The 27,676-nt window shown below is 38.5% G+C and overlaps 1 protein-coding gene across 2 annotated transcripts in view; it reads right to left on the reverse strand.

Annotated features, from left to right (window-relative positions):
• Positions 1 to 27,676, reverse strand: part of NR3C1 (nuclear receptor subfamily 3 group C member 1) — a 155,385-nt gene that overhangs the window by 44,438 nt on the left and 83,271 nt on the right. For both annotated transcript variants that reach the window (XM_067566754.1, XM_067566752.1), the window contains exons 3-4: positions 12,630 to 12,793; positions 2,400 to 2,516 (exon numbers count right to left, since the gene is read on the reverse strand). In XM_067566754.1, coding sequence (XP_067422855.1) covers positions 2,400 to 2,516; positions 12,630 to 12,793 — 281 coding nt within the window. The remainder of the gene's footprint in view (positions 1 to 2,399; positions 2,517 to 12,629; positions 12,794 to 27,676) is intronic.

The raw sequence follows: 27,676 nt of genomic DNA on the forward strand, positions 1-27,676 counted from the left end.
TTATAATATATTGTGTATTTTGGCAAAGAAAAGGGCAGAAGGAACATGTGACCAGTTAACACAAACAATAATTTTGTACAGTATGTTTTTTAATCACCGAAAGCCAAATCTAGGATTTGAACCTAAAGCAGGCAATTCAGAAATAATGCAACTTTGTTAGCACATTTGCTTTCTGTATTTTTGGCCCTAATTGTTTATGTAGGTCTGCTCTAGTTCATGCAGAACTCCAGCGATTTCACTGTAACTTCATATTACTTAAGAATCTGCCTGTGCATATGCAATTGCAGAATCAGGTTGTAAAATGTCAGCAAATGCCTTATGAACCAAATTCATTATAAGTTAATAGCAAAGTAGTCAAGAGTTTCAACTTTTGAAGCAGATATATTTATTGTCTTCTGGGAGCCTTCTGATAAGCGAAAATGGATTCCAGTAAGAGAATAGTTGATAATCCTACTAATTTTTAGGATTTATTTTGGACTGCAATCTTTCTCATACTGTTTGGCGATTTATCATAGAAAGCCACGCATTCCGTGAAAACTGAGCTAAGTAAGCATTCTCATAATAAGGTATGCAGTTAGAACAGGGTTTTGTCATGCCTCAGATAGTTAGTGAAGAAGGAAGATGAAAGGCTATATGACTGCAATTACATGAGAAAAGTGTGGATATTCATAAGTAACTTTGCTTCTTGAAATGGATTATTGCCTTTTATTAAAAACATAATAGTAATGCAAGAGTAATGTAACACAGAGTAATAATCCCTGTCCCTATATTGGATAGTAACAGTTCAAAATCTCACTTAACCAGACTCCTGGTTTGCCACAAGTCATTTTATAACAAAGTGTAACCCCTCACTTAATATTTTGTTAATTTTATTTTTCTTAGATCAACACACAGCCATTATTTTGGGTTTCCAAAATCTACATTGCCACTCAAATTTCATGTTTTGTTTTAAAATCAAATGCAAATTATTTACATCCAAAAATATATATTTTACATATTATCTAAGAATTCTGATTATACAATATCTTTGGGATATCTGCACCCATAAGCAGTGATAAGTGATATGCTGTCTGGATTACTATGGATAACTCATGTTCAAGAAAGATGAATTCAAACTGAAGCAGGACCAGAGATTGGCTACTAGGATGATCAGGGAAAGGAGAGCCTATTTTATGAGATGAGACTAATACAACTTGGTTTTGCAAGACAAGCCAAAACGAAGGCTAAGGAGGAATGTGACTGTTCTCTATAAATATATCAGAGGGTAAACACGAAGGAGGAAGTACTGTTTAAGCTAAAGGATAATGTTGGCACAAGAACAAATGGGTATAAACTGGACACAAGTAAATTTAGGCTGGAAATTAGAAGAAGATTGCTAACCACCAGAGTAGTATGTTTCTGGAACAGCCCTCCAATAAGTAGTGGGTGCAAACAACCTAACCAGTTTTAAGATGGAGTTTGATAAATCTATGAATGGGATTATATAACAGGGTTGCCTGCAGTTGCAGGGGATCAGACTATGAGCCAGGAAGTCCTTCCAGTCCTACATACCTACGTATGCCTGGTATTAAAATACATTAACCACAACAATTCAAAGGAAACATATCAAGCATAAATAGAGAGTTGTACTAATTTATTAGAAGAAAAAGTTTGCTGTGATTATGGTTGACACTGAATGACAGGAAAACAAGCAGCTAACCACTACATTTGTAGCTGATATGGTTTTGGATTTCTCAGTAACCATCTATGACTTATGAAAGCAATCCACACTAGTACATGTATATCCATTAATGGTATATTTCCAGAAAATTCAACACAAGGTTTTTATGGACCAAATTTAGTATTAATTTTCCACAGCTCGCACAGAAGGCTGTGCCTCTCCACCCAGACTTTTCCGTTCTTTAACTTCAGAAGCACAAATCTACTTCATGTTCTCTGTCCTTGGGCTTTCCTTCATTTGAGTTTTCAAGAGGCACATTATATGGGATATGTAGGATGCTTTCCTCATCCCACCTATGGTGAGGCTACTGTTGTCTGAGGTTCAGTGAAATAAGAAGAGGGCAAGGGATGTGTGTGAGTATGTGTATTGAGGGAAAGGAATGTCCTCATTTTTGTGCATGTGATATTTGTGAATAAAAACAGGACATTGGTGCATTGGAACATATCAGTGGATTGTTAAAAGACAGCATATGATAAGAGATGTAGCTATTGTAGGAGAGGAGGAAAGATTAGAAGCAGCACGCAAAGAAAATCTTAATTTTTGCCAATAAGAATGTGGAGGCATACCATAAAATAATGAATAACTATTTTGAAGATGTTAAGGCATTGCTCACATGCCTGCTTGTATCTCAAAAGCAAATGTTCAGAGACAAACAATCCATTCAGGTATTTTAAGTTACCTTCTAGGTTCATGCCAGCTTGAAGACATTTCCGGTAGCGACAGGCTGGACAGTTTTTTCTTCTAATTTTGTCAATGATACAATCATTTCTTCCAGCACACAGATAATTATGCTGTCCTGTATTTACAAAAAGAGAAAACAAATACAGTTAAAATAGTGGATAAATCTGTCCAGTTCATTCTGGTTTTAGGGTTAAGAAATTGGGAAGTGTATAAAGTACTGAATTACCATATCTCATTTTTAGCAGACTTGTTCTAGTAGTATCAGTATCCACAATTTCCCCCATTACCACACACATTTCCTAAGCAAGATATATGAAGAACTCAATACAAATAAATGTTTAAAAGTCATGTTTCTTAATGACAAATTTAGGTAAGGTTTTAAACTATTTTTCTCTTAAATTTGTCACAAGTCATCCCCTTCTGCATCTCTTCAATCCCCTTGAGAGAAATTTGACAATTAAAATAAAAAATAAACATGCATAAGCATTTTGTTTAAAAATATCTAACTATATGGCTTATAGGAAAGCAAGATTTCTGAAATAGCAATATGTAGCTCTGCATTTCTGAGGTTAAGATAAGCCAGATAGCACCAGGGCCAACTTCCAGAAAAGCTAGTTTGAGTGTGTTCATTTCAAAATTCTTCTTCAGAATATATTGATTTTAGCACTTTAAAATATGGAGGAAGAGCTCCTTGGAGCTTGTGTAGTGGACAGACTAAATCCCTTGGTATTTTTATGGATCTCTGAATCCAAAACTAAACTGACCTTGGAGACATAGAAAATTGGTCTACATAACTTAAACAGTTGTTTCCCTCCATGATGCATGATTTCGCTGAGGTTAGTCCCGCTATGAGCAGGGGGTTGGACTAGATGACCTCCTGAGGTCCCTTCCAACTCTAATCTTCTATGATTCTATGCATTTCTCAACAGAGTTTAAACAGGAGGAGCACTACAGCATATATTAGAGAATTTTAACCATGACTAATTTTCTAAATTTTCTTTTCCTGTTCAGAAATCATCAATCATCATCAAAGGACAGCTTCTTCTCAAGTCTGAAAACCAAAATAGGACAAAGAAGCAGGTCTCTCTTCAGCTGGTCTAATGTCCTTGATACATAGGCTGTTTAAATGGTAATTGAAAGACCTAGTAGTCAATGAGTAAGAACTGAATCCAACTTTCTATATTATGGATTATTAGAGTCCTGATCCCTGCCCTGGCAATATTCTCATAGCATTCAATTACTGCAGAATGTAAATGGGAAACAGAAGAAAGCTTTTTACTTTTGCATTAGGAATTCAGCAAGTTTTCTAAAAATACTTGGAAATTTAATATTTTTTGCTACAATGCATCGCCCTTATCACCCCACCCAGGAAGCAGGCAGAGGATATTTCAGTCCATTTATTTAAAAACAGGCATAAATTGCTTAGTGCAGTAACTGGAAGCCCTTCTGTAGTAGTTTGCACTAAAGAGGTAATTTCACTAAAAAAACTCCTTTGCAACTTTTTCTGAGAATGAATCAAGTGTCCAGGAAATAGATTCAATTGACACTCATTTAATCGGTTTGAATTTAAAGTCTTCTGATTCTATGTCCAGTTTCTGGGACAACAGATATTTCACTTATGGGAGAACAGTCTGGGAATTTTCTAGGGTGGAAATAAGCATTCATCTTTCCCTGATACCTAAGCTGTGAAAACAGCCTGCTTAGTAGCAAAAAGGTTTGATTAAAGAATGTGTCATGTCATCTTGTATAACTGGCTGTGAAGGCTGGGGAACAAAGACTATTACAGTGGCTTCACTCAGACTTACTTCCTTAGATAGCTCACTGATTCTTTTTGATATTCTAAGGGAACTCATTCCATTCAGTCTTGTACAAGCTTCAAAAATCTTCTATTTGGAGAAGAGGAACCCAGGGACCCTCAGTCACCAAGTTTCATTCAAAACGAAAGTAGTAAATAGACATCACAACCAGGACACTTGTTCTCATTATCAAATATGTATATATGTTTATATACATGAATGAAATACACAACTGGACATTGCAACTCAGCTAAGTAAAAAGAAATACCAATCACTGCAATAAGATGGAAAAGGATAATTTTCCTTGCTTTCTCACAGAGATGCTCAAATTTAGAACATGAATGTTGCAGAACAATTATAGATGATATTCCAGGTAAGTAGTTGCTAATGGCTGCTCCTCTTGATGGTACCACATGGTGTTGATGCACTCTATTTTGCTGTCTACCATTAGTGATGAACCATCACTCCTTTTTGAGATGGAATGCTCCATTGCTTCTATGTTGTAGTAGACCTGTGTCCCCAAATCAACATTTTGTGGTGAATGGAAATAAGATGAATGCAAATTGGTCTGCTTCATGCTAGCCTGGAAGCTATGCAAAGGTACAGAGCTATTGTACAAAAAACCTCTTTTGAGTCACCTTTGTAACTAAACAATGGCAGTTCAAGCAATACAGTGGTATAGGTAGCAAGTGATTAGAGGCAAACTGCAAAGTTTTTCAGAATGCTTATTGCAGATACGAATGCTTCAAATGTAGTGCTGAGGACTATACTGGGCCATGATGAGAGCAGTGAAAGGTTGTTGTTGGTCTAGCCACTCTTGCATCATCAACCACTGTGCAGGCATGCCACCTCTGGATATCAGAACAGATCAAACAGAAATCTGCTGACCCCCACAAATAGGCCACAATATAATTTACTGGTTCTATCTCTTTTGAAATTCCAAAACCTTCCTACTCTTGCTTGTGCCTTTTCTCATGCCGCTCCTTCCTCCTGGAACAACACCCCTCCTCCCATCTTTCACTATATTCATTCTCCTTTGAATCCTTCCTCAAAACCCACTTGTTCCATTTGGGTCTTTGCCAGTCTCCTCCACTTCTCTTTCACTACCTTATTCTCAGTTAAAGATAATATCAGGACTTATTGGACTTCTCAACCTATTTGTCCCTCCTCTACCCTCTCTTTTGTCAATGCTTAAGCTCTTTGCAGCAGGGATCAAGTTTTTTTTAAATCTCTATAAATGTGTCAGAACATGTTACGATGATATAACTATTTAATAATTTTCACTTTATTTTTGGAATCCTGTAAAAAAGGAGATGCAGAGTATGTACTTACTTATCTCATATACTTACAAATAAGGACTCTGAGTGGAGTACCATTTAACCACACTATACAAGGATAAACATTATTTCATTAAAAGAGTCTGCAAGGATTACAAATAGAAGGTATTAAAACTGCAGCAAAAATAGACCTTTACTTCACATACACTTAGTGACATTTAAAAGTTTAAATTACAGGGCCTGTCATGTCATGTCATATGTTATATCCCCACCACAGTTCATTCAGGAGTGTCACATAGCTAAACCTGGTTAATTAAACTTACCTAATTAAAGCAGCTCCAGAAACCTGAAACAAGGCCCCATGACACTGTGGACCAGATTTTCAAAAGAGTGTGGCTTCCACTATCGTCCTGCTAAGAACAATGGCAACCACTGGCTGCAGAGCATTTTTCAAAATCTGGCCCTGCTCTTTTAGGTTTACACTATAGGGATTGCTAAATATGCTTTGCACCAAGGAAGTTCTCTGTCACAGCCCAGTCCAATCCCATCCTCTATTGTGAGGGGATCCACTGATGCCACATGCTCCAAAACTCCTTGCGTCTGGGTAGTGACTCATCCCTGTTCCTTGCTCCGGATCACTCAGGCAGATTCTCCTCTCTTGGCAGCAGAGTGGATAAAAATGGATGATTTTTATTTTTCGTAAATTAGATTTTTTTAATTTACATTAAATATAGGTTTATTTTTTAAAAATAAACATACTTAAAATTATATGTGAAATTATTATAATCTCTATTAAGGTATACATTTAGTATAATCTAGTAAAATAATTTAAATTAAATACAAAAATTAAGCAGTACATGTTTGCTGCCAAGATTTTTAAAAGAATCAGATCACTGAAGTCACTGCCTAAGCACCTGAAACCAGAGTTTAATGAAGTGTTAAACCAGCTTTTGACAGCAGTAGCCTCTTCTGCAAGTCCAGAAAGAAGATTTTCTTCATTTCCGTTTATTCAACTAGTTCAGTTCAATGGTTAGTTGATTTAAAGTTAAGATACCAATGGGAGCTGAAAAAGCAGAAAAGCTTGTTTTCCTTTCCCAATCTATGAAAACTAGGATGAGAGGATAAGATTTGCTAGTTCGAAAATCTTGAAGAACATGGTGACCAGAAGTAATCAGTTCAATTCTCTATCTATGTATCATACTTCCTTTTCTTAATAAATCGGTTAGTTTTAAATATAAAACATGTTTTGATAACTTTTTCTTAGGCATGTGGGACATTTAAGGTACAGTAGTTACATGTAACTAGTCAATCAATCTTAAAATAATGTTTTTGTGCATTTAAAATTGAATTTGACTTTCCATTCAAATAGAGCTTGACACAAATCACAAGTAAAAAAAATTAATCGTCAACTGGTAAATAAATGCATCATTCACCATTTTCTAGCAAAACAAGCAAAGATACTTTTTCCTACTCTTCATCTGCAGATCCAAGGGATTTTCACAGAAGTGTGCCTCCAGGGTTGGAAGCAGGATCATCTCTTTCATTCATCTGTCTCACTACCGAAGGTAAATTACTTTGCTCACCCATTCTCACCGCCTACTCAATCGTCGTCATTAGGTCTTAAGTACCGGACTGCACCACCCCCATTGTTCTCAATGCACCTGTATATTTATAAGATGCCTCTATGTTACCTATTTTCTGTATTACTGCATCTGAAGAAGAGAGCTGAAGTCTCTCGAAAGCTTATGCCTGCAAATATTAAATTTGTTAGTCTTTAAAGTGCCACAGAACTCTCGTTGTTTTTGCTGTATACAGACTAACACGGCTACCACTCTGAATCTTTCAATAAGGACATCCTAAATGAAATATATGTGTGTGTATTACTTATATCCTCCATCTTCTTCCCTTGGGCACTGACATGGCATTGAGTAAGGATTTTATGATAAATATATAGAATCTGGTGAATGTTTGTATTGATCGCTGCCTAGCAGATATCAATACAGGAAATACTCTGTGTGTGTTTCCGCTTTTTCTTTCTGTCTAGAACTCTGACAAGAAAAATTGTTCAAGGACAGGTAAAAATGAATCAGAGTTGGAAAGACAAAGACAAAAAATAAAACTGCCATCTATATGCAAATCAGAAGAATTATCTATGGAAGAGTACAATGGGTAACAGAGAAAAACTTCCTTTAGGAATTTATTCAGATGCATCAGACAGAGCTCTGCTATGTATATCCCTGATTGTCTGTGGCTACAAATAGCATGTGGAATAGGCTGTAAGTCTCGGATGTGAAGTAGATGATAGATAGTTTCATTCAGGTCCTGACATTTCTATGGGGTTGCTAGAGACTGGGAAGGGAACAAAGTTGTTCCATGATTCTTGCATAGTTCCACAAGGTATCCTCTTTGGACAATATTCAGTGACCTCATTTTTTACCAAAACTCTACGAAGCCATATACTCCCAAACTGAAAGAGTCTGGCATCAACTGGAAGTTTAATTCCAGACAGGGCTGGCTGAAGACTATGCAGATAGTTCTGAGGCAACTGAGAGCAACTACTGATGTCACCTCAGTACTTGTTCTAGCTACCATTTTCAAAGTGGTATTTTTTCCTGTTATACTTCAGAGACTGCGTCAACTTTCCAAAGAATCTGTATTTTTTTCTACATTGTCTGACAGGAGCCAGGATTGCAAGTCGGCTTTTCTGATAACTCTGAATAGCCTCAGGCTTTCATAAAAGCTTCCTTTTATTTTGCTAAGAGAGCTGGGAACTGCTTTGCATGCAAGTTTAATTTCAAGGGCCAAAGCCACATACCTGTGTGAAACAGACTTGTATCCCACTGTTTTCCAGGGAGAAGCCCTTAGCCTGAGAGATATTTTGATTGAGAATAATGTCCACCCATGTTAGCGTTGTTTGTGAAAGATGGGTAGCCAGCTAGGATGATTCACTTCAAAATGAGTAATGATTGCTGCAAGCAAGAGACATCAGACACCAAACCTTTTCATCTGCCCTTTAAGAGCTAGCATGAGTCTTCCAAGGTAAAACTGACATTATCTAGCTTAGGGTGTGAGAATTATGGTAAGCTTTTAAATAAAAAAAACTTCCCCAACAACTACAACTTGCCCACATCTTTCTGCTTGTCATATAAAGAGGCAGTAGTGGTCCTTTATATAATGCTTGTATATGCAGGCCAACATCATATTGGTGCTTTGGGGGGTTTTTGCACTGCCTTAAACACTGAAAGCTGATATCAAGCCTATAGGTTTTTCTTGTTTTTGTTTTTCTTGTTGCTTTCCTGAGATCAGGGAGAAATCTTGACAGTTGTTTATCACAATACTGTCATCTAGTGATATCAAGAAATATATGCACACATTTATATAGTATAACAGACTGATGAACATTATTATTTACAGCAAACATTGTAAAACTGCTATAGTCCTATTATGGGATTATTTAAGAAATACTTATCAATTTCCATATAGAATGTCACACATAGCTGGCATACAGTATATTTTAACTTTGACATTCAAAATCACATACCCTATACAAGTTTTATCACATATTAACACAAAATTTACATAAAATTCACACCAACACCACAACCAATGAAAGAAAGGCAATCAAAAACAAATAATACCAAGCCAAGGTAACAATAAACCCTCTCACACTGTCAGTGAATGGATACATTACATAAATGTAAATGTAATCCGTGCTTTAGGTACTCACACCACTATCGATTTTATTTTACTAGGAATAGAGTATAGATATGAGAAAGTTACTTATAGTAACTGGAAATTCTTCAAGATGGGTGGTCCCTATATGTATTCCACTGTGGGTATGCATATGCTCCATGCGCCCGGAGTCAGAGAATTCTGAAAGCAGTGTCTGTTGGCCCATGCATGTATCCTCATGCCTCCAAACATGGAGATAAAGAGTGGAGTGGGCTGACCACCTCTTCAATTCTTTCACTACCACAAATTCAAGAATGATCCAAAGCAGAGGGAAAAGAGGGTGGGTAGTGCAACACAGATAAGGACCACAGATCTCAAAGAATCTTCACTTGCTCCAAGATAAGTAACTTTCTCTTCTTCTTTGACTGCTGGTTCTTATGTGTATTGCACTGTGGGTGACTGATAAGCAGAACTCAAGTAGGAGGAGGATGTGTGGAGGCAAGTAGCAGAGCTGTTTGAAGGGCCACTGTCTTAAAAGATGTGTCACCCTTTCCTTGGTGGAACCCACTCTATTGCTCTTTGCTGTAAGACGGACTCTACTTCATGTGAGAATGGCCCCTGAAATGGGGTAAGAATGAGGGATTTGGAGGGAGCAAGGGGGTAAATTTGATCGCATAATCAGAATGGATGATGTTTAATGCCCTTTGTCTGTTGTTATTGCACTCCAGATCTGGAAAAAGAGTGCTAGCATGTGTGGGAATTGGCAGATGGTGGCGTCATAGGTTTGCAGCTCTTGAACTCCTGTCAAAAATATCATTTAGCTGGGCACTGGGGTTGGGATGATGATGAGGCTGGCAGAAGGTGCAGGGAAACAGGACTTCTGAACGCACTGCCTCTTACAGAGTGGGTCATAATGCCACTGATGGTAAAGTTGTTGAGCCATTGGTTTAAGTTTATATGACTGCCTGTGGAATTTTCTCTTGGGGCCACTGTATATATTCCCAGGGAGAGGAAGGTGGCTCTGGAGTCCTTTAGAATGTGTAAGGACTCATCCCACTTCTGGTTAAAGAGATGGGTTTCATCCAAGGGCAGTCTTCCACAGTGTTCTGGATCTCTCTGGGAAACCCCAAAGCATGAAGCATTGATTCAAGACACATCACAGTGTGTCTGCTGCATCCACCACTGATTGAAGAGTGGTCCTGGCAACCAACTTGTGTTCTTCAGTGAGAGTGTGGAATGGAGCTGTCTTGTCGAGGAACTTTGTTGATGAAGTCCATGAATTCAGAATATTTCAGGTAATCATACTTAGGCAACAGTGCTTGGTAATTGGCTATTCCGAACTGACAATTAGAAGAAGTGAAGTCCATCCTTCCCAATAAATCTAGGTGTTTACCCCCTTTGTCAACCACAGTAGACTTAGGGTATTGTTGTCCAGATGTCCTCGTGGCAACTGGACAACCAAAAAGTTAGAAGCAGAATGAGAGAAGAGAAATTCTGTCCCTTTGGCTGGCTCAAAATAGCATTTTTCTGCCCTCTTATATGTAGGGGCACCAGAGGCTGGGATATGTCAGACTATTTTGACTGGTCCCAGAATGGTTAACAGGAAGCACTATTCGGCTGGATCCGAAAGACTGTAGGATGTCCAGGAATTTATGCTGGGGGTCCTGAATTTCCTCAAGGGAGATCTGCAGTGCTTCTACCATCCTACAAAACAGTTCCTGGAACTGGTTATGGTTATCAGATGTGGGGGGAAGGGAGATATTGGAACAACTGCTTAATCCGTAAGATGACGACAGGCTTGTTGGTACCAAAGGAATTGCTGGATCTAGCTCAAATACTCCTCTTCCATGGGGTCAGAAGGAAGCTCTGGCTGTTCTCTCACAGTGGATGGGGGGGAACTGACTCCCTAGCAGATCATGTCAACTCTACAGGGTGGTACCACCCAAATGTGGCCAGTAAGGTGAGTCAAATGGTGTTTGTGGAGGTCCCTACAGCATGGGGTAGCAACAGCTCTCAGGCAGGTGCTGAGATGGAGGTTGGCTCCAGACTAGTCCATATCTCCTTTCCAGAAAGGTATGCCTCAGAGGAGGAGACATCGGTTCTGCAGATGGTTTAGAGTCTACTGAGAGAAAAAATGTCAATTCGGGATCTATCAGTAGTACCCATGGTTTGGCTGAAAGGAAACCATGACTGGACCACGGGATGGGGGACCAACTCCTCCCATAAGCTGCATCTCCTTGTGGAGTCAGACCCTCCCTCGTCAGGGAAGGATCTCATGGTAATGGAAATTGGAGGATCAGGTGGCGAATGAGACTCTGCTGTCCATGGAGTGAAGAGGGGTCCTGTGTGTCCAAAGCAACAAAGCTGGAGCAGATATAGTCTGTGCCCCAGTAAGGCTAGGTAAAGCTGATACTATTGGTGTTTGAAGCTCCCAATGGCTGCCCTTTGTCGGTGCCGTCAGTTCCCAGTATGGTCTGGTACTGATAGAACCCTGGATTTATGGGCTTTCTTGTCATTACCCTGAGACTCAGGATGTCCTATGTACTCATGGGCAGAACAAAAAGATCTGCTCGACTTACGCAGGTTTGTATCCAACTTGTGAGAAATGGACCTAGTGGATGATTTGCTCTCGTGTTTTGAGAATGCTCCCTGCCTTCTCAACAAAATCCTGATTGGGAATCTATGGGAGTAGATTCCCTTCCCTAACTTGGACCTCATGGCAGGAAGTGCAATCCTTGCTGAATCAAGCTGCTAAACAGAGTGAAGAAAAGGTTCCCGATCCTGGATCCGACTGTGGTCTCATGGCTTTCTGCTCTCCAAGGGTACAACTAGGAAGAGTGCACCAGATACTGCACTGTGCCATGACATGAGCTTCCCCATGGCAGTACAGGCAACACTGATAGTCATCACTGACTGAGGAAGGAGCATGGGCAACATGTACAGATCTTGAAGCCTAAAATCCTGGATGTAGCTCAACACCCTTAACATGGTATGGGAGGGTAAATCTCCAAGATGAGGAACTATTTAAACTTAGCTAAAACTTAGCTAAAACTACAAAACTTGGCTAAAACTATTAAGTAAAATTCCAAACTATTTACTCTCTCTATATATTTACAGATTGAAGAACAAAGGAAGATGAAACTCCAGACACTGGAGGATCTGATCCAGGCCATGTGGTGGTAAGAAGGAATTAAGAGAGGCGGTTGGTCAGCTCTGTTCTTTATCTCTCCACTTGGAGGTATGAGGAGAGAGAGAGGGCACATAAGCGGACCAATAGACACTGCTTTCAAAATTCTCCGACTCTGGGTGCATGGTGTGCATGCATACCCACAGTATAATACATATAGGGACAAGCATTTATAGAAGAAATAGTTATTTTCCCCTGGAGTTCTAGGGAGCAGCAAGGATGCCTACAGAGGCATTAGACTGTACATAGATTTTATAATTTTTAACAGATAATAAACTCTTCAAAACACATCCTACCTTCCACAGCTCTTTTGAAGAACACTTTGCAGCTGCCGCAAGTTAGGACACCGTAATGACATCCAGAGGCTTCATCAGAACAGACCAAGCAAAGCTTGGGAGGTGGTCCAGTCGCTGTTGAGGTGGTGGACGGAGAAGAGTTTACTTCAGATCTCACTCCAGGGCTAAAAAAAAATAGGGAGGAAAGAAATTTCAAGTGTTATTTCTTGGAAAAACTTGTCAAATAAACCTATTTCATTTGTAGTCACAAGAAGAGTCACGTATGTTGAATAACTTCACTAATGTGCTTATGTAGTATATTTTGCAAGTTACTAATTGCTGAAATCTAAGCTTCATGAAAAAGAAACCAATTATGTGCCATGGCCGCTTTCCAGGTGTTGTTAAAGGCCTACTCATCTTAACTTATGCATCTTCAGCCTTATTTCCCTCCCTCCTACCAATCTAAACTAGTCCTATATCACTCTACCTCCACTTTAGAATACACTTATAGATCTTCATATTAATTCTCCTTTTTTACACATTTTATTTTTAATGAGACGTGAAACAGAAAGTATCCCATCTGCATCAGAGTTAGCATCAGCTAAATGAATGGGACAATTCACACCTAAGAAGTACTGTTCCAGGTTCTCCTGCAGATGTTGCTGCATCAGTTATGCATGCTTCATGCTTTGAAGATTTTCTGTACAACCAAAGACTTTAACAAATAAATAACAACAATAAATACAAAAGTTCCGGAGAACAACTAAGAGGCCTATGCACTCCCTGCAGCTGGTTCTTTGTACCCTTCAGCAGGGAATAGTTAACCCTTTGGGATCACCACTCTAGATAAACCTTATATACTAGATTAGGGGTTCTCAAATGTTTTTCCTGGGGTCCCCTTTGCACGGGGGATGATAGCTTGCTTTCACCCCTCCCATAATAAGCTTGCAACCCCCTGAAGGGTCACGATCCCCAGTTTGAGAACTCCATAGATTGTATAATTCACAAATGTCTACACTTCTGACCTCCCACTTAAAATTTTTGTGGAAAACTAAACTGTAGTTAAGGTGTGTTTTGTTGCAAATTTATATTCAGAGCGCTTTGCTGACAGGCTCAACGTCTCCTGTCCAAATACAACAGCTGTTTGTCTCAGGGTTATCAGCAACAGATACTGTTATCCTATGGGCTCTATTAAAAATAATAAGGAAAGAAATTTAGCAGAACCATGATAAGCTTACATTAAGAAAGAGTCTGACAACATTCCTTTTTTATGGGATTAATGTCCATATCTAAAGAGTTGAAGCAAGCGAACATCTGGAAATCTGGCTGCGAAAAATTAAAATTCATGACCAGAAAGAGTATGAACTAGTCAGAAACAGATTCTAGTGAGACAAACAAAATGCAGCAAAATACAGAATTACTTAGAACATCTAAACAAAAGATTGCAATGTAGAATAAGAAAGGAGGATTCTTTATTGAAAAACGTAGCGTGCCCCAAAACAAAGTAATAAAAATCCCATGTGGAGGTAAATCCATATGCTTGTTTATCAAATGATTATTAAAAACAAGCTCAAGTTTTTGTTAGAGAAAAATTAAATAAGATCAAACAGTTACAAGCTAAATCTGTGTACCATGATTTTTAAAAAAAATGGATTTGGAAAATCTTACGCAAAATAAAAATAAAACTCAATGCATCTTAATGACACCAGATAACTGAGCTCAAAAGACAAGGAAGCAAATGTGTTTGGTAGCATGGCTCAATAACAACAGGCAGGTTTGATTAGTGTTATGGAACCAACAGAACTTTTCACATATATAACTTGGAAAAAATATAGTTTCATTTTTTTTTATTCAAGTCTGTTTTGTTTTTTTAATTATTACTATTCGTTGATTTTCTTACACCTAACCTCCTGCCCCTCCTTCAAACCCCAGACCATAACTTCTGTCTCAAACACAGACAAATTAAAATTACCATTTTGGCAAACTGTTTACAAAAGGAGAAATTTCTTTAAGAACTTGGGTCCTAAACCTTTGAAGTCAATGGGAGCTATGCTATGACCGTCACTCGTATTTGAGTACGACTATGACTGGAAATCAGTTTCCTTATGTAGGGTTTCAGAGATGTGCCAGGGCAAGCTGGTGTCTACGTTCCCTCCGACTGTCGGCCAAGGTAGCATGACAATATTTTGTTGCTCCTTTTACTTCTTTCATAGCAGAGTGCCAAGCTTGCTTGTCATGTGCCATATCTTCCCAGTTCATTAAGTCCAGCCTGGCAGACTGTAGGTGCTGCTTGATACAATCCCTGTAGTGGAGCTTGGGACGGCCAATCTTCCTACAGCCTTTTTCAAATACAGTGAACAGAACTCTCTTAGGCAGTTGACTGTTATCCATACGATTGTTTCCATGACTTGAAATGGGAGTAAGATAATAACCCTAAACCAGGAGATTGTTTTTACTGTAGTTCAGTTTCGTTCACTGCACAAGGAGTCTTTCTTTGAGTCAAAATATCAGCATGAAAGAAATCATGAGTAATACACAGAGCATAGTTCTACACCATCCCATAAATAATGAACATTCATTAATTTGCTGATTTTGCACATTTTTAAGGATAGGTTATAAACCGAATCCCTTTTCCCTCCTTGCAGAATCACCTACAAACACCACTGCTCAAATAATAGACAAAAATCAAGTATGGAAGGTAATTTCTCATTTTAGTCTAAAATTCTTTCCTCCCCCGGCTCTGAAATTGAGAAATATTTCTCCTTGGGATACTTAATGTTTCTCATTGAGATAATACAACTATCCATTCAGAAAATCCAGGAGAATGAAGGAAAATGTACATTGAATGGAGTTACTTCTGTAATTTGCTTTTGATATTTGACTCTTTTCTCACTAACGGTAAGTATTTTTTTAAACAATAAGATTAACAAATAGGACCAGGAAATTCAATATTCAGGAAAGTTCCTGAAAGAACCACTGCTATTATCAGCATCTTTCCGTCTTTACTGTCATCTGCAGAAGCATTCAAACCTTTCTATTTTCTACGACTGTGATTACCATATGGCCACTTGGCACTTTCTAACCCCAACACTCTGCTTTCTCTGAGAAGATATCTACTTTGCACCCCTTCACACATGGTGCTTGAGTGAGGTGTTTTCACCATTTGTTTTTGCAATGCTTTTCTAGAGTACTTTAAATCATTATAGTGGCTGAAGACTGCAAGATGCACAAGTAAGCCTATGACAGAGGATCTCAGCCTCCTCAAAATCATAGGCTGCTGTTTTCTTGCCTTTGCATTTAGAAGGGGTGCTATCAGCAGATTATTTAAAATTCCCGAGTTCCATTGCAAGCAAGCTCGCAAGGTTTTATCATCCACTGTCAGCCATGACCTCTCCTTTGTACTTTTTTATTTAGGACATGCCAATGATAACAACAACTTCTGAAGATAATGAGAAAAAGAACTTTAGCAGTAAACTCAGAAATCTAAAAAACCACTTTTCTTTGTGAAATATAGACTCATAGAAAAGTAGGGCTGGGAGGGACCTCAATAAGTCATTTAGTTCAGTCCTCTGCAATGAGGAAAGGACCAAATATACCTAGAACATCCCAGACTTAACTACTTTGAATAATTTTGTATCATCTGCAAACTTTGCCACTTCACTGTTCACACCTTTCCCAAATCATTAATGAATATGTTGAACAGCACAGGTCCCACTACAGAGCCACTGCTTAACTCGTGCCGCTGTGAAAAATGACCATTTATTCCTACCCTGTTTCCTATCTTTTAGCACGATCCATGAGAGGACCTTTCCTCTTGTCCTATGACTACTTAATTTCCTTAAGAGCCTTTGGTGAGGAATCTTGTTAAAGCAGGGCTTGACAAATTTGTTTTGGAGCTAGGAGCCAGCCCAAAAATTAAGGAGACAGACAATGTGGGCTCAGCGGTGGGACATCCTGGCTGGAGCACAGCAGCAGCTCTCCACTACCCTCCCAGCCCTGCCCTTTCCCTTCCCCCAGCCCCTCTCCCACAATGTGGGCCCAGCAGCGGGGCACCCTGGCTGGAACGCAGCGGGCGCTCTCCTCTCCTGGTCCTACCCCTTCCCCTGACCCCTCTCACAACTTGGACCCAGCAGTGGGGCACCCTGGCTTGAGTGTGGTTGCTGCAACGCTCCCCCTTCCCAGCCCTGCCACATGGGCGCAGTGGTGTCCTGACCGGAGCGCAACAGCCACTCCCTCCGGAGAAACAGTAGGCGCCAGACTTAAATTTCTAGGCGCCATGGCAACCTGGAGCCCTGTGTTAAAGACTTTCTGAAAACCCAAGTACCGGATCACCCTTATCTATATGCTTGTTGACACAGTCAAAGAACACTTATAGATTGGTAAGGCATGACTTTCTTTTACAAATGCTGTGTTGACTCTTCCCCAACAAATTGTGTTTATCTGTGTCTGGTAATTCTGCTCTTTACTATAGTTTCTACCAATTTGCTTGGTACTGAAATGAGGCTTATCAGCCTATAATTGCCAGGATCACCTCTAGAGCCCTTTTTTTAAAATGGCGTAATGCTACCTACATTCCAATCATCTGGTAGAGAGGCTTGTTTCATGATAGGTTATATACTATAGTTAATAGCTCTGCAATGTCATGTTTGAGTTTCTTCAGAACTCTCAGGTGAATACCAACTGGTCCTGATGATTTATCATTGTTTAATTTATCAATTTGTTCTGAAACCTCTATTGACGGTGTGGGGACAGTACTTGAGATTTGTCACTCAAAAAGGATAATTCTCATGAAGGTATCTATCCCACATCCTCTGCAGTGAAGACTGATGCAAACAATTCTTCAAGAGCCTCTCTTACATAATCCTCATATTGATTCATTCCACTGACAGATATGTCAGTACCCTGCAATATCCTGGACAAACCTTATGGAATAAATGTTACATTTTACTGAATTATGTTTAAAACCTTTTGGGTCCATTGTATTTAAAATGCAAAGTATGTGTGTACTATTGTGGGATTGTATGAACTTCTTTAGGAGGAGGAAGGATTGTATCTGGGAGATAAAGTAAACTTCAAAAGACTATGCTGAACAATAAATATATCAGACACAACTGATCTTCTGGGACAATGTCTGTGAAGTGGAATTCCTAGGAAATATTGGTTAGGAGGGGACTGCAACCACCACCTAAAGACTCAGCTTTTGAAGCTCTGACTTGAAAGGGGAGGACTTTTGTCTCTTGATCACCTGTTAAAGGAGAACAGTTCAAAGACCCAATCTGAATTCTCCAGGGACTGACAGACAAATAAAGGATTTTTGGATAAACAGCCTGGTTTTAAACAGATTCCAGGCCTTCTTCCTGATCCAGCAAATGAACAGGACCTCTGGTCCATGGAGGGCCCCAATCCTTAGGGAAGGACTGGAAGGACTTGGCCTACTGAGGCCCCATAAGACTGAATGATTGTTCCGAGCTGAAGGAACTTGCAAAGAGAGGAAAACCCCTGGATGGGGGGTTTTGAATAAGTGCTCCTGCCAGAGCCCAAGATAGAGGGGTGATCTCTGGTAAGATTATTAGCCTGTGTATTGCTTGTTTATTGTTTTTAATGTGTTTTCTCTGTAATGCTTTTACTTTAAGAATAAATACGCTTGCATGGGATGTGTTGTGTGGCAACTTGTAACTTGGGCAATTACACTGTATAACATCTTCTGAGGGGAGCAATGAAGCAGGCCTATTTAGGCAGACTTTTATTTTTTTGCTGAAAATAACACGGTCAAGGCATGGAACTGTTCAGCCTGGAAATACTCCACTTAGAATGGAGAGAGATGTGACAGTTCAGGGGGCCAGAAGTCTGAGACTAGGTGCTTTTGCTCTACCACTAATGGGAAATACAGGTGCAGTTGCCCTGAACTGACAATTCCCAAGAACTATATCTATGCCGGAAGCCATAAAACCTGAAATTTAAGAAAAATAAATCTCTTTAAATCTCTGGCACTGATCTTCTAGCATGCATATTAATAATTTCAGAGTTTTGTGATCCAGTATAAACACGTGTCTGAGCTACGTAATTATCCTTACCCGCAAATAAAAGGGAAGTTCTTCTGAATAGTTTTGTATAACAACAAGCAGAATTACCATAAACACCCTTGGGGTGCAGGTAATCAGATGGGCAGGATTTTAAACTAATAATGATTCTTCGGACATAGTTCTGAAGCTGGCCTTATTCAGCTGATGCAGATGAAATATGTAGGGCTGGCAGCAGTGTCTACTACTAATGTTGCCCAACTCTTCCTATTGTAAGATCTGTTTCAGTCGCTTTTATCTTCTCCAAACTTTACGCCATTTGGGCTGAACTTTTCCATTCTGAATGTCTGCCTTAGGCTGGTTATTTTGGAGGGCGGAAGAGGGGGGAATTTCAGCCAAAATGGTTCAGCCATTTCTGAGAATGAGGGTAGGAAAAATAAATTGTTCTGTCCACATTACAGAATTTTTAAGGACATTTTCATTGAAATGTTCTAACATCCTCATATTTTGGAGTAGGGACGAAGTCTGGAAGGGGGTCGTCATTATGTCAAGAAGGTGTCTTTGGCTGTCCCCATAAAAATCCAACCAAATTTGGCTAAGTTATAACCTCTGAAAAATTGCAGTTTGCACATGCTTAGTAGAGATTTCAGATTTTAGCAGCTAAAATATCTCCAAAGATTCTGTCTCACTGAGCCTGCTCCATCCCCTCTCAGTTTGTAGTGTTGACTAACCTGCACATGCACTATCCCCACAAATCAACTGAACATAGTCCAAGCCTGGGCTATGGGGGCTCAGAAGGACCATCTCCTAACTGTTGTTCCCAGCCAGTGGAAACAAGAGCAGGGGGCCTGTTCTTCTTGTGGTCTCAGTGTGCTCTGCTGGCACCCAGATAATGTGGAGAAGGAAGCCATCTGATTCCAATGCATGGGTGACAAAAGTTGGACCAGAAGAAAGGGAACCGGAGGGAAGGAAAGAGAAACTGCCTGGGAGTTGGAGGAGAGACATTGGCCCTGTTTAGGCAAGGAGACTGACTGGGAGCCAGTGGGGGTGGAGGTGACAGGAGACAAAGATTGGACAAGGAGTGAGGAGAAGGGAAACGGGGGCTGGCTGGGCAAGGAGACTGGGACAAGAAGCCTGAGGAATGGACACTGGGACCGTTTATGTGAGGAGAACGGGGCTGGTATGAAACTGGGAAAGGGACAGGTTGGAGGGGATGGGGTAGAAAGGGTGAAGTTTGGGGGAAATAGTCAGAAGAGTTCATGTCCACTAGAGCAGTAGTTCTCAACCTTTCCAGATTACTGTACCCCTTTCAGGAGTCTGATTTGTCTTGCATACCCCAAGTTTCACCTCAATTCAAAACTACTTGCTTATAAAATCAGACATAAAAGTACAAAAGTCACAGCACACTATTACTGAAAAATTGCTTACTTTCTCATTTTTGCCATGTAATTATAAAATAAATCAATTGGAATATAAATATTGTGCTTACATTTCAGTATACTTACCATATAACAGTATACAAAGCAGTATAAACAAATACTTGTCTGAATGAAATTTTAGTTTACACTGACTTTGCTAGTGCTTTTTATGTAGCCTATTGTAAAACAAGACAAAATATCCAGATGAGTTGATGTACCCCCTGGAAGACCTCTGTGTACCCCTGGTTGAGAACCACTGCATCAGAGCACACTCCTCTCTAGACCTTAGAATGAAACCCAAGATACTCAAGTCCTGCCAGCAAATATAAACCTCCTGCCAGTGCTAGTCCACATAGAGGATGACAAAGTAACTGCTACCATTTACTCCATTAACTCAAGTGAAAGATGTCTGTGCAATGTATCTAATCCTGCTGACCATGCATGTCAATAGGATGTCACATGACAGAATTTCTGTTTTTTTCAGTTTGATTTTTAGAAATGTAGGAAATTACACACACGATGGTAAATAGATTACAGGTGCAAAGTCAAGAACTCTAAAGTTAGGAAGTGCCAGAATTAAGTCTGATTGTGCAACCTAAATTCGGTCCACATGTGCGTAAGCATTATGATAATTACATGATCACACACTTTTCCCCAAGACCCCTGCCTCATTAAGTGAACAGAATGGATGGTGTTCAATAAATAAGCCGCTATTTCATTTTCTTTTATTCTCTTTATTCAATGTATGGCCCTACTCCTTATTCACTTCACACTATTCAAACCCTACTATGAACACAGAATGTCCTCTTGGGCTTTTCTTTGGAACTCACCACTACAAAATTAAGAGTGCTTCACAAACATTAATTGATATTCAAAACACTCCCGTGAAATAAATGGGTATTTTTCACCATTTTACAGATGGAGAGCTGAGGCACAACAAGATTAAGATCAAAAGTATCCATTAATTTTGGACACCAAATACAAGATGCTTTTTCAGTGTACTTTAATGTTACATGGCATTTTATATATTCAAGTACATTTCCCATTTACTCAGTTGCAGTTGTGAGTGCTCAGTGCCTCAGTGAGTGCCTAGTGTCTCAAGTTGGGCACTCATAAAATGAGGAGGAATACACGATGAGTGGTCGCCTATGAAAAATTTGGTCTGAGTGACTTGACCAGCATCACATAGGAGCTCTGTGACAGACTAACATAAACTACAGTTGTCCATGATGGCATTCAGTTGCCTTAACCAGAAAGCATGCCCTCTCTTCCTGCAATTCTCTGTCTCACTTATTACACACCTTTTAAGATGTGCATCAAATAAGGCAGGAATCCTATAGACAACAGACTCCTATAGTACACATTTCTGATTCATCCCTGGAGCAAGTGCATCCTGTGTATCGAATGTGGCTATCTATGGTTGTGTGGAAAAAAATAGCATCTGATCATGTCGTTAAAGACTGTGTCATAATGGATATTACACTACACAAATACTTCAGTAGTGATTTTAGAACTTCTTCAAGCAAGTTCATGAGAAGTAGATGCCAGATTCTGATGGCACTGCTTGATGTCTGTTTAGATCATTTTGAAGTCTATGTATAATAGTATATTAGAGTTTCACCATTCCCTGGATTCACTTGTTTGAGGAATTTTTTGTTCACAATACTAGAAACATTACCAGTCTGATTTAGATTATCAACTCCTTGTGGCAGGGAGTTGGCACTGGACTAATAGTAACTGTGCCAAGCACAGTGCTGGAATCCAATAAGTAGATTTAAAAATCCCCCATGTTGTGCAGGCTGGTAGAGAGAAGAAAAGCATTACTGGCTTGATTTCCACAGGGATTTCAGAGAGTAAATCCAGTGGTTAAGGCACTAACCTGGGATGTGGGAGACTGGGGTTTAGTTCCCAGCGCACCACAGAATGTCTGTTATCCTGGCAAAGTAATTTAGATCTTGACTTCACTAGAGAAAAAGGTATAATTTTACCAGGTGGGAACTACACCTTTATTCCCCAGTGTGGACATGCCAGTATCTATAAAATGAGGATGATAATGTTTTTTCACTACTTTGCGCTAGGTGTAGCGAGAATAAATTCACAAAAGACTGGGTAGTGCTCAGACACTACTATAACAGTGGCTACACAATTATTGAAAATAGATTTTGAGTACTGGAAAATTATCAGGTTAACTGATGCCTTGCTTCTCCTTCCCTAAAATTTTTTACATCAAAATCTGCTCTCTTTACTGCGTCCTTCCTATACTTACTCTTCATTATGAGTAACTGTAATCTTACTATAGAGAATACAAATTAATCAACAAGCCTGGTCTTGTTTACCCTTAACAGTTGATCTCCATAGTTGTCCATTCACTTGATATAAATAAATTTACAATCACACTGCTGTCCAAAATAATATTCACTATGTAATGTAAATTAACATCTACTGTTTTTCATCATATGAAATGCAGTAAATACCTGACTACAGAGAATGGATCCAGGACACAACATGGTAACTTCCCAGTTGTCAAATGATTAAAAAAATTACTCATGATTGTGAAATTAAAAAAATAGGTGCGATTAATCACAGTTTTAATCACTCTGTTAAACAATAATAGAACACAAATTTAAATTTACTATAAATATTTATGGCTGTTTTTCTATATTTTCAAATATAGTTGATTTCAATTTCAATGCAGAATACAAAATACAGATGCTCACTTTCTATTATTGTTTTTATTACAAATATTTGCACTGTAAAAAAGATAAAAGATAGTGCAATCTACAAATTGAAGAGGCATATGAATCTTTAGTATATCTGCCATTGAAATATTTTGTAGCGCCAGCTACAACAGTGTCATGCGAACACCTGTTCTCCCTCTTAGGTGACATTATAAATAAGAAGCAGGCACGATTATCTCCTGTCAATTTAAACAAACTTGTTTGTCTTAGCTATTGGTTGAACAAGAAGTAGGACTGAGTGGACTTGTAGGCTCTAAAGTTTTACATTGAAAATAATATTCTACATTTGTAAATTGTACTTTCACGATAAAGAGATTGCACTACAGTACTTGTATGAGGTGAACTGAAAAAATACTATTTCTTTTGTTTATCATTTTTACAGTGTAAATATTTGTAATAAAAATAATACACATTGTAGTCTGTGTTGCAACTGAAATCAATATTTGAAAATTTAGAAAAACATTGAAAAATATTTATAATAAATTTAAATTGGTATTTTATTATTGTTTAAGAGTTCAATTAAAAGAGCGATTAATCACAACTAATTTTTTTAATCGAGTTGATTTGTTTCGAGTTAATCACTTGAGTTAACTATGATTAATTGATAGCCCTAGTTAAAATACACAGTCAGATTTTCAGTGGTGTCAGGTACTTATAGTTCCTATTGAAGAGCTGCAAGTGCTGAGAACCTCTGAAAATTAGGTAAAACTTGAGCAAGAATACAGCTTTCTACAGATAGTTTCAAGATAACCATTTTCTTTACAACGATTACATTATAACTTTGTAAATGTATGACAATAGCTCTTAAGGAAACATTTAACAATTTTCATAGAGAACCCTAAGACTATATCAAGCATATTTTACAGTAACAGCTCCATCATCTTTAATTTTTAGTAAGGCTCATTTGCTCTATGAATACCATATAAAATGCAGTACGAGACAGAAAGCAAATAATACGACTTACAAAACTAAAAATAAATTAAATTGATTAATACAACAGTAGCCAGAACTCTACTGTCTAATCTGGGATTCTGGCATCTCTTATAGACTAGGCGACATTAGATAAAGACAATATTTACTGACTGCATGAAGAACTACCAGAGGCTGCCTTTTCCATGATTGTGTGAAATTGTATTTTGTTTGCCACATAAATATGGAGAGTAGGATGGATCACAGTGAATGAGAATCAAATAATTTCAGGCAACAAAATGCAATTTTTAGTAAATATTTAACAAACTAGCTGTGTGATTAATACAAATCTTTACCCATAATCTCAATGTAAAGCACCATAAGAAAGAAAACATCTACATCCAGAGCAAAAAAAATTACACTTCATGGTCTATTTGTAATTAAAATTACCCTATCCTTTCATTGAAGAATCTTATTTTTAAACCATTTGTTAGATCTTCAGAAAATTAGTTAACTCTGACTCTTTTCTAATTAAAAGAAGAAAAACTGGGGTGGCACGCAGGCAGGAAGGTATATGCAAAAGGGCAAAAACGTGTTCCAAATTGTACAACTGTCAAGTTCATAAACCCTGAAATTACTATTTTAGGATTTCAGAGTCCTAGACAGAACTCCATTTGCAGGGATAAACGTCCATTAATTTAAATATAAGGTAACACATACACTTCATATATAGGGTTTAAGATACTTTATATCATCTAAATAATAATCAGTTTCCTGCAGGGCTGTTCCAGTGACACCAACATGGGGGGTAGGCGTTATTTGCTACTCTTTAGAGGTGGAGTTAAGGAAAGTCAAAGGCAGAAATAGAGACTGGCTGGAAAGAGAAGAGTAGAAATCAGGTGTTCAGAAATAAAGTTATTTAAAAAACAGCAATTTTTTTTGTTAATGATTTGCTAGAAACTTCTCAAAGCAAGCTCAGAGTCCAAACATTGATAAAGAAGGGTGCAGTAAAGCTCTTGTTGCTGTGAGCCAGATTTTCACAGCACAATGTCCACCACCATCAGGATATTTTCATTGCCTTGCATGAAAGGATTAAATAAACCTTTTACAACTGGAAAGAGTGCCTAACATCCATTTGGCTCCATGTTAGTTACAGTGGTTGAGAATCCCCAGCAGATTGGAAAGAAAAATCATAAGAAAATAGTGAGTTAGTGATACAAACAACAGATAATCTTATTCCTAGAATATTAAAACAGAGATATGAGACATGGATGCTCATAAAACTGACAGACCTGTAATTAAGTCTGAAAACTTTAGCAGAACCATGTGACAGATAATGTCATTCACTCCCCTGAAGTAGTAAGTCTTCTTTTCAGTTCAATCCTTTGCTACTGACAAAAACCCTTTATGTTTTCAACTACAACAGTTCATCCTTGTTTCTTTCAAGTCTTAATTATAAAATCTCCCTGATACAATGTGGTTATAGTACTTTTAGTCCCAACTGCATTAAGCATTTTGAAATTCTACTACAAAACCTCTTTTAAAATATTTTGAATTTAAAAAAACAATTAAAGAAATTGTATAATTCCAACTTGTTGACATGGCCAGAGCATGTTAAATTGGTAGTCAACCAAGCATGATGATGGATGACCCAATAAAGATATGCATTCTTCTCCAAGATGCACTTAGCCTACAAGTCTGCAACGTTAAGGTCTTTCTTACCAGCACGAAGTTATATAAGTAAGGTGAAACCTAAACACAGCTCCTAGCCTTCAAAATATAGAATTATAGAAGATAGCTGTCAGTTTCAAAGGGTGTATTCTCCACTCAAAAGCCACATCAAACCAGAGTCATTAATGATAATGAGTTTTACATGTGCAATGAGATGCCTAAAATAGTTTAAAGGCTAGGAGTGGCTTTAAGGAAAACAGCTAGAACCTACAAAACAGGCTGAGCAATGCACCCCAGAAGATCTATGATGTTCTAAGTACAAGCTGCCACCTTAACAGTCTTTCAGTTGACTAAAGTTACTCTAGAAAAAAGTGAGAGGAAATAAACAGATAAATTCTTTAAGATATTAAAAAAACTAGCAATTAATATGAAACTGGTAACCCATGTGGTTACTATTAGATTACAAGCATAGTACAACAGCAACTGGCTGCTGGAAAACTGGAATAAAATTTTGATAACAGTGGACCATCAGTTTTGGTCTAAGAAACATACAGTATGGATCAAAGTAGAAAGAGAAAATAGCTCAGAGATTTGCTAAAATCTCTCAAATCTAAATCACTGTAAAGAATATCAGTCATATCTTGCTCCTACTGTGCTACTACTTTGCAAAGAGGAGTTTCATTGATTCCATGTTAAATCCAAATCATGAATCATCATATGCTTCACAAAAGGATTGGTTCTGGAAGCTTGATTTTAAAATTTTGCTAAACTGAAGTAAAATACTGATCCATTTTTTGGATTGCTCACGTATTCCTGCATTAACTAAAAAATTAATAATTATTTACTTGATACCCTGGCTAAGTAGAAATATTGTTTTCAAATCAAGTACTAAAAAAATCTCAGGAATAGATTATATTTATATTATTAAAAATGCAATTTCACTAGAATATTCAAATCAATTTTTCCTTTCAAATTAAAAAAGTCTGGTTTTTTTTTTTTTTTTTTTTTTTTTAAGATTTATTTAAGGCAGTCTCACACTGTCAGTAACATTTTAGTGGTGAACTATGGCGCTACTGTTTATTCATTAAACCAGTTGTATAGATTTCTCCATAAATGAAAAAAAGGCTGAAGAATTACTGTTGTTATCCATTTTGGTAGATTACAAGACCACGTGCACGTTACAGAGATAAATTACAGTCAGGGATGGTTACACCACCTATGACTAAGGTTGCCCAACTCTTCTTATAAGACCTTTTTTTCAGCTGCATATAGCTTTGCCAAACTTTATCTGATTCGACTGAAGTTTTCCACGCTGGATGTCTGCATCAAGATCAACATTTCTGGAAGATTTCAGACAAAATGGTGTAGCTATTTCTGAGAAGGAGGCTAGGGAAAAATAGGCCCTTGTTAAAATTCTGGTAACTTTCTTTCAAAAGCTTGAGCATTCTCATGCTTTGGAGCAGGGGCTTGAAATTTGGCAGGAGTAGTTTGTCAGGGATGTGCCTTTTGCTGTTTCCATGAAATATCTGCCTAATTTTGGCCAAGTCATATGTCTTTCAAAAAATAAATTATAGTTTGGACATGCTTAGTGGTGTTTTCTTAGACTTTAGTAGCCAACTCCCCAAAAATTTCAGCTGCATCGTGTATGCTCCGGTCTGGGGATGAGCAGAACTTTCCCTGCAATTGCAGCTCTGGGCTGCTGTGGGCCATGTCGGATCCCGATCCTGAGAGCAGGGAGTCGGTCTCTTCTGTGCTCTCAGTAAGTCCCTGCTGGCTCAAGACACCTTGAAGGAAGAGGCTACTTGATACTGATGCAGCAGGAACAAAAGAACCACCAAAGGGAAAGGATATGGGATGTGGGGACAAATTTCACAAGAAGCCAGGATGCTGGGAATGAGATTGGAAAAAAGAAATCCCGAAAGGGGGTCTAGGACTGGTAGCCAGTGGGGAAAGGGAACTCGGACTGGCATGGCAAGAAGACTGGGACGAAAAGCCAAAGGAATGGTAACTGGGACTGGCTGGGTGAGGAGATTAGGACTGGAACGAGGAACTGGAGTGGGGAAGATACACGACTGGAGAAGAGACAGATTGGAAAGGATGAGATAGAAGTGTCTGTGCCCATTAGAGAACACTTCCATCCAGGGCTTGGAATGGAAGCTAGGATTCCTGAGTCTTGCCATTCCTCTGCTGCAAGCAAATATCTGTGAAACCCACCAAGAAAGTGTTCCATCTGCCTCTTATGCTGATCCAACATAGAATATAACAACCTACTATTATCATTGGAGCCATTAGGTCAAGGGGCAGAGATTTAA

The sequence above is a fragment of the Emydura macquarii genome, unplaced genomic scaffold, assembly GCF_026122565.2.
Source record: "Emydura macquarii macquarii isolate MOO-44397 ecotype Brisbane River unplaced genomic scaffold, CSIRO-AGI_Emac_v2 contig_2768, whole genome shotgun sequence".
In the NCBI taxonomy this organism is placed as follows: domain Eukaryota; kingdom Metazoa; phylum Chordata; order Testudines; family Chelidae; genus Emydura; species Emydura macquarii.